This window comes from Monodelphis domestica, chromosome 1, assembly GCF_027887165.1.
Source record: "Monodelphis domestica isolate mMonDom1 chromosome 1, mMonDom1.pri, whole genome shotgun sequence".
Taxonomy (NCBI): domain Eukaryota; kingdom Metazoa; phylum Chordata; class Mammalia; order Didelphimorphia; family Didelphidae; genus Monodelphis; species Monodelphis domestica.
In genome coordinates this window covers 290,953,096-290,969,655 of record NC_077227.1, presented here as the reverse complement: position 1 = coordinate 290,969,655, position 16,560 = coordinate 290,953,096, and the positions used below count along the sequence as shown (strand labels likewise).

Below are 16,560 nucleotides of genomic sequence, written 5' to 3'. Positions count from 1 at the left end.
TTTTAGTGCTATTTATCTTTCATTTCTCACTTTTAAAAAAAATCATTATTTTCTCTCTTAGAATCAATATTGTGTATTGGTCCCAAAGCAGAAGAATGATAAGGACCAAATAATGGGGGTAAGTGACTTGCCCAGTGTTACAAAGCTAGGAAGTATCTGAGGCCAGATTTGAACTTAGGAATTCCTGTCTCTAGGCCTGGCTTTCAATCCAATCAGCTACCTCCTATTTCTCATTTGAATGATATAATGGAACATTATTCATTTCATTAAATCTTCTTCTGATGCCATACACAACTTTAGATCCTGAATTGGAAGGGATCTCGGGGACAAATAAGTCTAATCCCCTAAATTGAAAGATGAGAAACCTAGGGGGTAAATTCCTGGATTTGCAGTCAAAGGACCTAAGGTGTTTACTATCTGTGTGATATGGGGCAATCTCTGGTGCATCATATTTATAGGATCATTAATTAAGGGATGGAAGAGATTTTAGAGGGCACATATTCCAATCTCTTCCTTTTTTGTTTTTTAAAGGTCTATTTCTTTAATTTTTTTTTCAATTACATGTAGAAACAATTTTCAATAAATGTTTCCCCAAATTTTAGGTTTCAAATTCTTTCTCTTCCTCTCTCCTCTCCTTCTTTCCCCAAATGGTAAATAATCTGATATAGGTTATGACAATGCTGTTATGCAATACATATTTTCATGTTTCTCCATGTTGTAAAACAAGACATATATCTCACATATAAGAAAAAAATCATGAGGGAAATAAAGCAAAAAATGTTATGCTTCAATCTGCATTAAAACCAAAAGTTCCTTCTATGGATGTAGATAGTATTTTTCAACACAAACATACTACTTTTATAATTTTTATTTCATAGGTTGGATCTCTATCACAAACTTTTAGGAGAGAATGAACAAAAAGCCTTATAAAGTAGACAAGCATGGATTGATTCCAATCTGCATTGTTGAAATGTAGCTACTAAAGTGATGAGATCACATTCATTTGCGTATTTGAGTACTTTTACGTTTTATTCTCATATGGAAAGGATGATATTGATCTTGATAAGCAATTTACTACAGTTAGTGGTTTCAGACATGTGTGCAGAGCTATTTATATTCTTTAGCTTTATTCTTTCACTAAGAGCATATTTTTAGTATTATTTACTGGGGCTTAAAGGAATAGTGTCAGAATAAGGTTGTTTGGTTACTTATATGCACATATGACTTTCCTTTTGGTGTTCCCAAGGACTAAACACATAACATAATTTCATTAGCATCATGCTTTACCAACTCAAATAAGGCACTGAACAATATGTGACTGAAGGAGAACTTGTTAATATCTCTTTGTAATTCCTTGAAGTTCTACAATTAGATATTTTTTAGTTTACTTTCCAGAGGTTATAGTCAGTCTATAGTTTCTTAGGAGTTTATATGGAGTCTAACTTTATTTTCCCAAACATTTATAGCATCCATTAATATCTAATCTGAATAGGACTAACCAGACTTATTTATAAACCAGAAACTCATGTAGATTCTTTTACAAAGTTTGAAAGAAAATCAAATCTTTTTTCATTAACAGAATTTTAGAGGGAACTGACTCAAATTGCAAACATAAATGTGTATACAAATGAGTTAAATTGTATGTTTCATTCTTATCACTTAGCAAAAACTAAATTTTGAAAGAGTTGAATAACTTTACTATAAAGGTGGGTTTAATGATGTGGCCTAGAGGAAACTAGGGAACAAGAAGAGGAATGTATTAAATATCTACTATCCGTAACTACTAAGTGTTGGGACTACAAAACTGGAAAAGGTCAGTCTTTCCTCTAAAGAAACAATAAATATAAAAATAAATAGAAAGCAAAACAGAATTTTATGGATGTATATAAGTTAAACAGTGAAGTGAAAGGCTTGGTAACAAGTCTAACATTGTTAAAATATGGTTGATGAAGGAGAATAGTATGAAATAAAGGTAGAATGAGAAGTTGGAGCCAGATTGTGAGTATTTGTTAAATGTCAGATGAAGGAGTTTGTATTTTATCCTAGAAGCAGTAGGGAACAACATGATTAGATTTCTGTTTTAGGAAGTAGAAAAGAGATTTCCAATATATTGCTCAATTGTACTGATATTTTCCTCTTTCTTTTCTTTTTTGTCTTTGAAGGGGATACTACAAATATTTTATTGTCAGTGTTTACATCACTTCTGATTTTTAGGTGGTGAAAAGGAAATTACTTTTAAGTATTGTTCTATTATAAAGATAGAGATAAATAACTTAGCTTGATGGCTGACCATAAACATTATTTTTAAAAATGTGTAAAAATATATGAACGACCCAACTTGACTATCTATCATTGGACAATTCGTGACAAAAAATGTAGAAATGTTACTGCTACTAGGTCTTGATCTTTTGAAAAACTGAAGCCTTTCTTCCTAAGGAAAAAAAAAACAACTCTATACTTATAAATTACAAGTTATACTTATTTCATAAGGTCTTAAAACAATCATTTTGCAAAATTGCTAAATAACATTTCAAATGAAAAGTCAGAACTAAAGTTGGTGTCTTTAAAAATAGACATAAATGATTCCTTACCCTTTTTCCCCCAGCTAAGTTTAACATCAAGAACAAGAAAGACATCAATAATTCTAGTTTGCCAGAGGCATGGCTATTTCTTTATACTCACTGTCATGTATCTAATTTAATTTAAAGGTATTAAACTCCATGCTGAGGTCAACAAGCCTTACTTCCTCCGAAATTACACTTCAACCAATGCTCATTAATGTGTCTACTGAATGGATTAGCACATCTGAAGATATATGTACAAAGGAAAAGGGGACAATTTAATGATATCCAATTGTTCATTCGTAATAGGACACACGTGCAAGGCCTCAACTTATTATCACTAATGTGGAATTTATTAAATTCTGGTAAAAAAATACCAATGCAGTAAGCCATTTTTTTTTGTTGTTGAAAGGAATTAGTATTAAAAATTAGTTAATGTTAAAGAAAGTTTTATGAAGAAATTATTTTCATGATATATCACAGCAAATATTTCATAGAATCATGAGATTATAGATTTAAAGCAGAAAGGAATATTACATGTCATGCAGACCAACTTTTTTTTTTTAAACTGATTTTACTGATGAGGGAACTTGATGCCCAGAGTGATTAAGTAATTTGTTGAAGATCACACAGGTCAGAACACCAAAGCCAGAATTTAAATCAGGCCATCTGATTCCAAATCTAGTGCCTTTTTAAATCAATCATGCTGGCTAACAAAGAAATATTTGATGACTATTCCCATATAAGCTTTTAAAAAAAAAATTAGATGGGAGTGAACATACTTTCCTAAGCAAGTATTATTAAATGGCCATCTAACTCTGGGTACTTTGTTTTTGTTCTTCAGTTGTGTCCTACTCCAATTGGGGTTTTCTTTGAAAAAATACTGACGTGGTTTGCCATTTCCTTTTCCAGATGATTTTACAGATGAGGAAACTGAGGCAAACAGGGTTAAGTGACTTGCTCAGGATTATACTGCTAGTGTCTGAGGTCAGATCTAAACTCCGGAATATGCATCTTCCTGACTCCCAGACTGACAATCTAGCCACTATAGTACCTAGCTGACCCCTTGCTACTTGTTTAGAACATTCTAATTATAATCAAATCTCAATTTTGTGGCCTTTAACTATTCATTTTGCCTATCTCTCAATGTTTGAAGCAATAGCAAATGAGATTATTGTCCTATATTCTAGAAAAGGATTTTAGATTAAAACACACACACACACACACACACACACACACACACACACAAAAGAACCCAACCTGACATATATATGGCTGGTAGATGCTGTCATGGACCAAGTCTTGAAATAGGATGACTTAAGTTCAAATGTGGACTCAAAAACTTACTGTGTGGCCCTGGGCAAAAGTCACCTAACCTCTGTTTAACAGCATCTAACTCCCAGGGTTGTTGAGAGGATAAAAATGAGATAAAACTTGAAAAGTTTTTAGCTTAGGGACTGGCATATAGTGTTATATAAACTATTATATATTAAAAAGTTATTGTTGTTATTATTATTATTATTACAATATAGTTTTGAGATTACAAAACCATTCACATATTTTATACCTTAAAACAATTTAGAGATACATACTACAGGTATTATTGTTGCCATTTTTATTTTATTGTATTTTTTTTAAACCCTTACCTTTTGCCTTAGAACCAATTGGTTCCAAGGCAGAAGAGTGGGAGGGATTAGGTAATGGAGGTTAAGTGACTTGCCCAGGGTCACACAACTAGGAAGTGTCTGAGGCCACATTTGAACCTAAGACCTCCCATCTCTAGGCCTGGCTCTCAATCCACTGAGTTACCCAGCTGCCATTTTTATAATTAAGGAGATTGGAATTCTGAAATATTAAGAGGCCTCAGGTCATATAGCAAGTGATGAAAATTTTTGGATTTGAACTCAGGTCTTGATTGACTTCAAGGCTAGCACACTAACCTCTATAATATGTTGCTAATGGCTTGGAAAGTCATTTGATAACTTTCTAGTGAAAATGTTTAAGTTTAAGATTTGTCTAAAGTGAGAGGAATGATTTTATTTGATAGCAGTATGGTTTTATATGGTAGCCTTTATTTTAGTCTGGTGTTATTTCAAGCAATAGTTTTGAATAAACAGAGAAAGGAGAAAGTAAAAAAATGAAATGCTAGGTTTACAGTTAACTTTTAAAATGCTTTTCTCTGGGTGAATTACAATCACCTTTACTACTAAGATTTATCAATAATGAACATAAAATATTACTATGTACTTATCACAATATTTTAAGCTGTTCTAACTTTAGTGAAATGATTATAAATGCCTCTTCTTGCTAAGAAAAAAGTTATCTGGGAAAACAAATGTTATCAGCTCAAACTTCCTTGGTGAGTGTTCCAAGGAAAAACTTTAATTCTAAGACAACAAATTTATTATTTAATTTTTCATATGAAATGATTATAATATAAGGAGAGGTAGTACCTGTCCTCAAGGAGTTTACAAGTTAGGAAAGAATGTTTTGGTCTGGGAAGTCAGAGCCATAGAATAAACTATAAATGAATATATAGACTTTAAAGCCTTTATAATCTTGTAAATAATGTCTCCCTCTAATGAATGCAATCTACTTGAGGATAAAACTGTTTAATTTTTGTCTTTTTATCCCAAGCACATAGCATGCAACATATGCTTAATGAGTGCTTATAGAGTAATAATACTGCAAATAAATTTTTATTTCATAGTACTTTTAACAATATTTTTACTATTTTAGACTAGTATTGAGAATGGTAGTTGTTACATATTTGTTTTTTATTATATACCATATCTATATTTTATTTGAAGCTGAGGTTTGGTTCAGGAATTCAACCCCTAATTCAGATATTTTTCTTATAGTTAACTGTGAATTGCTTTAAAACACTCTACAATGTCATTTCTAGTTAATGCACTGCACTATAAAACGGGGAGTCATTAGAAAAACACAAAACCTGTGCTTTATAAAGCTTAATACTTTATATCTGAATATAGAGGTTTATAGTATTTCTTCAAGTAGCAGTCTGCTTTACTAGGGCTTATAATTTAATAAAAAAGCCAAAAAAAACCCCACTTACTTTTTTTGTTAAAGAGTCATCAGAATCAGAAGGCATTCGTGTTGAGACATGAAACATTACTTCTACTGTAGAAGTAGCAAAATATGGAGTGGTCAATCCAGTGCTTTTGTTTTTTTGCAATCCTCCCATAAAGCCACAGTGATTTGTTAGGTTTACCTGTGAGAAGAAGCCAAAGAAAAAGTTTGAAACTGTCATAATATAAAAAACCCCAAATTATAGACATTTTAAATGGCCCAAATAATAATTTTCAATTATTTAAAAAATTAATAGTGAAATTAAGTCAGAAATCATTTTATTCTTGAGCTGAGGGTGCTTAATTAGTAGAAATTAATTAGGAAAGAAACCAACTGCTGAGCAATGGTATCCTATGTTGGTCTAATAGGTGTTAATGATAAATTACAAAGGCTTGTGGGAGATCATGGCAAGGAAATCTCCCTACCCCACCCCCCATCTCCATCCAGTCAAAAGTTTGGAAATGGCTCAAGAGTAAAAATTTATACAGTAATACCAATTTGATTGATCAATAGGTGTGTGATATTAAAACAGCTGAAAATGATTCTTCAATTTATCTTATTATCTTGCCCTTGACTAGAGGTGGAAAATAATCCTTTAGCACTCTAAAGTATGTTTTTTCTCCATAACAAATTATAGATTATTTTGCACAGAAGTTTTTAATAAGAGGACTGAACCACCTGATAAAATGAAGGTAATGTTTTATTTCATTCAGTCTCACTTATCAATACTTTTCATAATATACTATGATGAGCTGCATAGAAGAACCAATAGTTAATATTGGATGATCTAGAAGTAATCTACTTTATTTATGGTAGATTTAATATGATAATTATTTTATAATGTTAAAAGCATATTTGCATACTTTAATCACAATGGCAGGAAGTAGGTATAATAAATCTAATTAATAGGTAAGGATAATAGGCACAGAAAATGAATTGATGTGCTCAAGATCACACAGGTGGTTCAATTTCAGCTGCAACTGAATACATGCATACTTAAAATACCTACTATGTACAAGCTGGGAAGAGACCCAACTCTTCTGACACTAACTCCAGTGCTCCAAAAAATTGCTGTTTTGACAGCTGAGACTCAGAGCAGAAGCAATGGCACAAATGAAAGTGGTTTTAGAATTAGTCTCCAGAAGTCCCCCCAGGTTATAAAAGATTAATCCCCAGAAGTACTATCTTGTAACATAAAGAAAAAAAGTATCAATAGAGGGAAAAAAGCCCTTCCTTTTCTACAAGAAATCAAATAATCTAAAATTCCTTGTAAGAGGTTAAAATTTAAAATTAATACCTCCCAACCAAGACCAGCTACAAAATCCTCATATGCCTGACTTCCTCCAGTATTAGTGAGAATGGAGTGCTTATCTTCTTGACCCTCTGCCACATAAAATACAGCAATCTTGTGTGTTTCTCGGCTGTAGGAATAAAAGATCATATTATTTATTTAATAAGGCATTTAAGTCTATACAATTTGTAAAGCATTTGATAAGACCTGTGACTGACACAAAGATGAAGGCTTATAAAACCAATCCAATAACACTAGGTTTGTATTCCAAAGAGATTTTTAAAAGGGGAAAAGACTTAGACAAAAATATTTTTAGCAACCCTTTTTTTGGAAGCAAAGAAATGAAAATTAAGAGCATAGCCATAAATTGGGGAATGGGTAAGCAAATTGTGGTGTATTATGGTGATAGAATACTATTGTGCTATAAGAAATGATGAACAGGATGATTTCAGATAAAAGTAGAAAGACTGAAATGAACTGATGCAGAGTGAAATAAGCAGACTCGGGAGAACATTGTACACACTAGCAGCAGGAAAATCAACTGAAAAAGACTTAGCTACTCTCAGAAATAAAATGCTTAAGGACTTATTACAAAGAATGCTATCTACCTCCAGAGAAAGACCTTTTGGAATTTGAATACAGATCAAAGCATACTGTTTTCACTTTGGATTATTTGGGGTTTTAATTTATATGAGTGTTCTCTTGCAACTATGGACAATATGGAAATAGGTTTTACATAGTAATATATGACAATGCAGATCAAATTGCTTACCATCTCTAAGAAGGATGACAGAAGGGAAAGAGGGGTTTTTAAATCTATATTACAAAATTTGAATTTTATAACTTAAAAAAAACTTTTATGGAAAACTGTTATTATATGTAATTGGTTTTCATTAGTTGGAACCTTAGAGTTTAACCTCATTGAATGTCTTTTGATTTTTCATTCCTGTTTACCTTTTTATGCTTCTCTTGAGCATTGTATTTGAGAGTCAAATTTTCTGTTCACCTCTGGTTTTCATCAGGAATATTTAATTCCTTTATTTTATTTGCATGTTCATTTTCCCCCCTGAAGAATTTTGCTAAATTTTGCTGGGTTACTTGGTCCTAGTTCTTTTGCCCTCTGGAATATCATATTCTAGGCCAGTGGATCTCAACCTTTCTAATGCCGTGACCCCACCATACAGTTCCTCATGATGCAGTGACCCCAAATCAAAAAATTATTTTGGTGGCTACTTCAAAACTGTAATTTTGTTATAGTTATGATTCGGAATGTAAATACCTGATATGCATTATATATTCTCATTGCTACAAATTGAGAGGCTGAGAACTGCTGTTCTAGGCCCTCTGATCCTTTAATGTAGAAGCTGCTAAATATTGTGTTACTCTGACTTGAATTATTTCTTCTTGGCTGCTTGGAATATTTTTCTATTGACCCAAAAGAGGTATATTAATGTTAACATGCCTGGGATTTTTCTTTTGGGGTTTTCTTTCAAGATATCCTAAGTAGATTCTTTCAATTTTCATTTTATTCTCTCATTCCAATACATCTAAATTCATTAATGTTCCCTCCTTAATCTGTTTTTCAGATCAGTTGTTTTTTTACATTTTACAATATTTTATCCTGTAATTTCTTTCATGAGCCATTGAGTTCTGTTTTACTTCACTCTAAACTTCAAGGAATCCATTTCTTGGATAATCAATCAAAACATGTATTATTAAGTACTTATTAGAAGCCTGGAATTGTGTTAGTGCCTGGGAATAAAAATACAATAATAACTAAATTCACCAAATTAAAGGAATGACAGTATTTTATTACATACAAGAAAAACATGTGAAACACATACATACTGGGAGACTGAAAAATAGGGGATTGAACAAAATATATTATGTTTCAGATGATTATAAAAATCAGAAAGCACTCAGACTGGCCCCAGATAAGGTAATAATAAAAAGTGATAAAGTAATGAATGATAATCAGGAAAATCAACTATGTTTAAAGGTGTCATAGAAGAGGATTCTCTAACCTTTGGTCATGTACTATCACCAGTATTTTTTAAAATGTACACTCAATTTGTGCACATTTATAAATGACATGCCTAAAATAATTCCAGATCATATAATGTATAAATACATTTTCCTAGGCAACACAATATGCTGAAACTTTAAAAATGTGAATAAGGGACCATTTGTATACCTCTTTGTCCAACTTTTCTCAAAATACCCATTTACTATACATTATTACATCTATTCATCTAATATAAATATTGAGTGTGGGTACCAGGATCAATAATATATTTAATATTAGAAGTTTAATTACTTTTAAGGTGAAGAAATACTTAAAACTAGTTAATATTTTCTTCTTGCAATCTATCTCTATATCCATATACCAAATGGTGTGGTGGATAAGTTAAGAAAAATATTTAAGTGAACTGTAAGAAGGCATTGAGAATAAAACATTTATAGTAGGAGACTTTAATATTTCAATTATAGAATTGGATAAATTCAATAGAAAGATAAGAAGGAAAATATAGAGCTGAATGAATTGTTGGATAAACAGAATTTGGAGTAGAGACTTGAATAGAAATATTGAAGAAAAAACATTTTTCTAAGCAACCTATGATATATTTAGAAAAACTGATGTACTATGGCATAAAGGAATTTTATCCTGTAGAAACCATAATGTAATGAAATTTTTGGAATAAAGGAAAAATCAGCAAAAGAAATAGATAACTGGAAGTAATGATATAGAACAAAGAATAAATCACAGGAGTAAATATGACATCAATGAAGAAACACACAAAACATGAGACAAAGTCATTTATAAATTTGTTTGTAAAAATATATATTAACAAATATTCTGAACAAAATGAGAAAAGAAAGGATTAATGAAGTAAAAAGATTAAAAAAACGAATGAATTAACAATTCTAAAACAAGAACAAAAAACTCCTTGAAAATGATAGAAAGAGAAACATGAAAATAAAAAAACAAAATATTGATAAAAAGAGCAAGTGATAGTTTTTTAAAGTTTAATAACAATTATTAGAGAGGTACTATATTACATAGTGGATTGAATACTACCTTTGGAGAAAGAACCCGAGTTCAAATTTTGCCGCATTTACTAGCTATGTGAATCTGAAGAAGTAATTCAACCAAAACTTCCTCTATAAAATGGAGGCAATGACAGCATCTATCTCACAGGGTTGTTGTGTGGATTAAATGAATTTCTTCTGTAAAATAGGGATAATAATACAATGTAGACTTCTGGGTAAACATGACGGCAATTTAGACGTGAATTGCTTCCTCTCCCCAGCACCCAACGAAATAGACTACCTCAAAAGAGCATAAAAATCATCTTTGGAAGAATGGAGGGACTCTAAAGTAGGGCACAGCAAGGAAGGTACATGGGGTTTGATAATTTCCACACTATGAGAAGGAGAAAAAGCTCACACCCAAACGTGATCTGAACTGCCCTCCCCCACCTCACGTATGGAACCAGAGTAGGGACCAGCGCGCTCACCGGAGATAGTGAGTGAGTGAGGAACGTCTCTATAGTGACTGGGGGGGGGGGGTGTAAACCAGGGTCCTTAGGATCTAACTAGGACTTCTAGGGAACTGCCCCTCAGAGCAGTTTCATAGGAGACCCCTGTGCACTGGAGAGCGCACAGACCATGGGGGCTCTTGCAAACTGCAAACGCCAGGGAGACTCTAGAGATTGCCTGAGGCAAAAGCTCCGCTCCTCGCTGTAGTGAGGGGGGAGCATTCCAGGGTCCTTGAGAACTGACAAGGTCTACCAGGGAACTACACCTCAGAGTAGTTTCATAGGAGACTCCTGCACACGGGTGAGAAGAGACCACAGACCACGCGGGTGGGCGTGCTAACAAACTGCGGAGGCTGCTGGGGAAGAACCAGCCTGAGGCAAAAGCACCACCACTTAAATCCACAGAAAACCCGCCCATATCACTCAGACCTCTGACTAAAAAGGAAAGAGAAAACCACCAAAGGGATGGCTTATAGTGCCCAAGACCAACCCTCCAAGAAAAAAGGGAAAAAAGTGACTATTGAAAACTTTTATGGAGGGAAAACCCAGGATACAGAGGAGAAAGAGGATGAAAATTCAAACAAAATCAAAACCTTCCCCCCCAAAATGGAAATTGTCCACAAACTCTGGAAGAACTCAAAATGGAGCTTATCCAAAAGATGGAAACCTTTTGGCAAGAAAAATGGGAAAAAAATTCAGAAAGAGGTCAACAGTCTGATAGACAAGAACTCCCAATTGGAGAAACATCTGGAAGCCTCAAATAGCAGGGTTGACCAAACTAAAAAGCAAAACCAGTCCTCAAAGACCAAATTTAAGCAACTGAAAGACAACGATCTTGCAAAACAGCAAGAATTAATGAAGCAAAGCCAAAAAATTAATGAATTAGAAAATACAAAATATCTCACTGATAAGGTGACAGACCAAGAAAACATAGGAAGGAGAGCCAATATGAGAATCATTGGTCTACCTGAAAAACCAGAGATAAACAAAAATCTCGATGCCATACTACAAGAAATCATTAAAGAAAATTGCCCTGATGTTCTCAAACAAGGGGGAAAAAATAGAAATTAAAAGGGGTTATAGAATACCTTCTATATTGAATCCCCAAAAGACAACTGCCAGGAATGTAATTGTCAAATTCAAGAGCTCCCAAGCTAAGGAGAAAATCTTACAAGAAGCTAAAAAGAGAAACTTCAGATAAAGAAGAACACCAATAAGGATTACACAAGACCTAGCAGTGGTCATGCTAAAAGACCGCAAAGCCTGGAACACAATATTCAGAAAGGCAAGAGAACTGGGTCTTCAACCAAGAATCAGCTACCCATCAAAATTAACTATATACTTCCAGTGGAAAGTATGGGCATTCAACAAAATAGAAGATTTCCAAGTATTCATAAAGAAAAGACCAGAACTCAGTGGAAAGTTTGACATCCAAACACAAAGAGCAAGACAAACATGAAAAGGTAAATATCAAGGAAAGGGAAAAGGAGAAAAATGTTTTTTTTTCTTTTATTCAAACTCTCTTCTATAAGGGCTACAATTACATCAAATTATATATATTAACATATGGGGAAAATGTTATGTGTAACTCTCAAAAATCATATGAATTAATAGGGTAATCAGAAGAATCACTCATAGGGAAAGATTGGGGCATTAACATGATTTGGAGGAAAAAAACAAAAAGAAAGAAAAAGGGAGGGGGGATCAATGATGGTACTAAGATATACTTGAAGAAATAGAAATAAATTAAATAGAATAATCTTTGTCACACAAAGATACACACGGGAAGGGGAGGGGAAGAATTCTCTTATAAGAAGGAGAGGAAAAGAGTGCTAATTGGTATTACTTAAACCTTACTCTCAGTGAAATCAACTCTGAGAGGGACAAGCATTTAGATCCATTGGGATCTTGATTCTATCTTATTCAACAGGGCAAGGGAGAAGGGAAAACTATGGGGTACTGGGGGGAGGGAGTACAAATAGGGAAAGGAGAGGGGGGAGGGGAAGGGAACAAAAAAGGAGGGGCCAGAAAGGGAAGCACAACAAGGGAGGAGACTAGGGGGACTGACTTAAAGTAAACCACTGGTGTAAAAGGTTATAGCAAAAGAAGAAAGGTCAGACTTAGGGGAGGATATCAAAATGCTGGGGAACTCACAAATGACAATCATAACTTTGAACGTGAATGGGATGAACTCACCCATAAAATGTAGACAAATAACAGAATGGATTAGAATCAAAAACCCTACCATATGTTGTCTTCAAGAAACACACATGAGGCAGGTAGATACTCACAAGGTCAGAATTAAAGGTTGGAGTAAGACCTATTGGGCCTCAACTGACAGAAAGAAGGCAGGAGTTGCAATCATGATATCTGACAAAGTCAAAGCAAAAACAGACCTGATTAACAGGGATAGGGAAAGTAAATACATCCTGATAAAAGGGAGTATAGACAACGAGAAAATATCACTAATCAACATGTATGCACCAAATGGTATAGCACCCAAATTTCTAATGGACAAACTAGGAGAACTGAAGGAGGAAATAGATAATAAAACTATACTAGTGGGAGATCTGAACCAACCACTATTAAATTTAGACAAATCAAATAAATAAATAAAAAAGAGGTAAAAGAGGTGAAAAAATATTAGAAAAATAAGAGTTAATAGATATATGGAGAAAATAAATAGGGACAGAAAGGAATACACCTTTTTAGCAGCACATGGCACATTCACAAAGGTCATAAAAACATGGCATACAAATGTAGAAAAGCAGAAATAATCAATGAAACCTATTCAAATCATAAGGCAATAAAAATAATGATCAGTTAGGGTATATGGAGAAGAAAATAAAAAATCAATTGGAAATTAATAATGATTCTCCAAAATCAGTTAGTTAGAGAAAAAATCATAGAAACAATTAATAATTTCATTGAAGAAAATGACAATGGTGAGACATCCTTTCAAACCTTAAGGGATGCAGCCAAAGCAGTACTCAGAGGAAAATTCATATCCCTGAGTGCATATATTAACAAATTAGGGAGGGCAAAGGATCAATGAATTGGATATGCAAATCAAAAAACTTGAAAGCGAACAAATTAAAACCCGCCAGAAGAAAACCAAATTAGAAATCCTAAAAATTAAGGGAGAAATTAATACAATTGAAAGTGATAGAACTATTGAACTAATAAATTAGACAAGAAGCTGATACTTTGAAAAAAACAAACAAAATAGACAAAAAGGAGAGAAGAAAAGCAAATTAAGAGTATCATAGAAGAAACGGGGGACCTTACCTCCAATGAAGAGGAAATTATAAACTTCTTTGCCCAATTATATGGCAATAAATATGCCAACCTAGGCCATATGGATGGATATTTAAAAAATACAAATTGCCTAGACTAACAGAAGAAGAAATAGAATTCTTAAATAATCCCATATCAGAAAATGAAATCCAACAGACCATCAAAGAACTCCCTAAGAAAAAATCCCCAGGGCCTGATGGATTCACCAGTGAATTCTATCAAACATTTAAAGAACACCTAATCCCAATACTATACAAACTATTTGACATAATAAACAAAGAGGGAGTTCTACCAAATTCCTTTTATGACAAACATGGTACAGATTCCAAAGCCAGGCAGGTCTAAAACGGAGAAAGAAAACTACAGACCAACCCTAATGAACATAGATGCAAAAATCTTAAACAGGATACTAGCAAAAAGACTCCAGCAAGTGATCAGGAGGGTCATTCACTATGATCACGTAGGATTTAAACCAGGAATGCAGGGCTGGTTCAATATTAGGAAAACCATCCACATAATTGATCATATCAACAAGAAAACCAACAAAAATCACATGATTATCTCAATAGATGCAGAAAAAGCCTTTGATAAAATACAACACCCATTCCTATTAAAACCACTAGAAAGCATAGAAATAGAAGGGTCTTTCTGAAAAATAATAAACAGTATCTATCTAAAACCATCAGCCAACATCATCTGCAATGGGGATAAACTCGATGCATTCCCAATAAGATTAGGAGTGAAACAAGGATGCCCATTATCACCTCTATTATTTGACACTGTACTAGAAATTAAAGAAAAAGAAATTGAAGGCATTAAAATAGGCAATGAGGAGACAAAGCTATCACTCTTTGAGGATGATATGATGTTCTACTTAAAGAATCCTAGAGAATCAACAAAAATGCTAGTTGAAGTAATCAACAACTTTAGCAAAGTTGCAGGATACAAAATAAACCCACATAAGTCATCAGATTTTCTATATATCTCCAACACAGCTCAGCAGCAAAAACTAGAAAGAGAAATCCCATTCAAAATCACCTTAGACAAAATAAAATACCTAGGAATCTACCTCCCAAGACAAACACAGGAACTAGATGAACACAACTACAAAACACTCTCCACACAACTAAAACTAGACTTGAGCAATTGGAAAAACATTAACTGCTCATGGGTAGGATGAGCCAATATAATAAAAATGACCATCCTACCTAAAGTTATCTATCTATTTAGTGCCATACCCATGGAACTTCCAAAATTTTTTTTTTTACTGAATTAGAAAAAACCATAACAAAGTTCATTTGGAAGAACAAAGAATCAAGGATATCCAGGGAAATAATGAAAAAAAAAATACAAAGAAAGGTGGCCTTGCAGTCCCAGATCTCAAACTATATTATAAAGCAGTGGTCATCAAAACAATTTGGTACTGGCTAAGATATAGAAAGGAGGATCAGTGGAATAGACTTGGGGTAAGTGACCTCAGCAAGACAGTCTATGATAAGCCCAAAGATCCCAGCTTTTGGGACAAAAATCCACTATTTGACAAAAACTGCTGGGAAAACTGGAAGACTGTGTGGGAAAGATTAGGTTTGGATCAACAGCTCACACCCTACACCAAGATAAACTCAGAATAAGTGATTGACTTGAACACAAAGAAGGAAACTATAAGTAAATTAGGTGAACACAGAATAGTATACATGTCAGATCTTTGGGAAAGGAAAGATTTTAAGACCAAGCAAGAGTTAGAAAAAAATCACAAAATGTAAAATAAATAATTTTGATTACATCAAATTAAAAAGTTTTTTTTTACAAACAAAACCAATGTAACCAAAATCAGAAGGGAAATAACAAACTGGGAAACAATCTTCATAACAAAAACCTCTGACAAAGGTCTAATTACTCAAATTTATTGTACATTTTTTTTTGGTATTTTGTATTTGTACAAATCAATTGTACAAAAAAACAAGCCATTCTCCAATTGATAAATCGGCAAGGGACGTGAAGAGGCAGTTTTCAGCTAAAGAAATCAAAAGTATTAATAAGCACATGAAAAAGTGCTCTAAATCTATGATAATAAGAGAGATGCAAATCAAAACAACTCTGAGGTATCACCTCACACCTAGCAGATTGGCTAACAGAACAGCTATGGAAAGCAATGAATGCTGGAGGGGATGAGGCAAAGTTGGGACATTAATTCATTGCTGGTAGAGTTGTCAATTGATCCAGCCATTCTGGAGGACAATTTGGAACTATGCCCAAAGGGCGATAAAAGACTGTCTGCCCTTTGACCCAGCCATAGCACTGCTGGGATTGTACCCCAAAGAGATAATAAGGAAAAAGACATGTACAAGAATATTCATAGCTGTGCTCTTTGTGGTGGCCAAAAGTTGGAAAATGAGTGGATGCCCTTCAATTGGGGAATGGCTGAACAAATTGTGGTAGGAATTGTGGTAGTAGGAATTGTGGTAGGAATAATAAAGTGGAGAATCACCTCCAGGAAATGATGCAGAGTGAAAAGAGCAGAACTAGGAGAACATTGTACACAGAGACTGATACACTGTGGTACAATCGAACGTAATGGACTTTTCCATTAGTGTCAATGCAATGTCCCTGAACAACCTGAAGGTATCTAGGAGAAAAAACACCATCACAAGCAGAGGACAAACGGTGGGAGTAAAAACACCGAGGAAAGGCAATAGCTTGACTACAGGGGTGGAGGGGATATGATTGAGGAGAGACTCTAAATGAACACCTTAATGAAAATACCAATAACATGGAAGAGAGT

The 16,560-nt window shown here is 33.7% G+C and overlaps 1 protein-coding gene across 17 annotated transcripts in view; it reads right to left on the bottom strand.

Moving 5' to 3' along the window:
• RALGAPA1 (Ral GTPase activating protein catalytic subunit alpha 1) overlaps nt 1–16,560 on the bottom strand; it is a 314,990-nt gene that overhangs the window by 63,577 nt on the left and 234,853 nt on the right. For 16 of the 17 annotated variants that reach the window (XM_056811013.1, XM_056811018.1, XM_056811024.1 and 13 more), the window contains 2 exons: nt 6,949–7,072; nt 5,638–5,793 (listed from right to left, as the gene is read on the bottom strand). In XM_056811013.1, the coding sequence (XP_056666991.1) occupies nt 5,638–5,793; nt 6,949–7,072 (280 nt within the window). Of the gene's footprint in view, nt 1–5,637; nt 5,794–6,945; nt 7,073–12,772; nt 12,852–16,560 lie in introns of those variants that run through there. The other variant, XR_008915023.1, reaches the window with a different exon arrangement.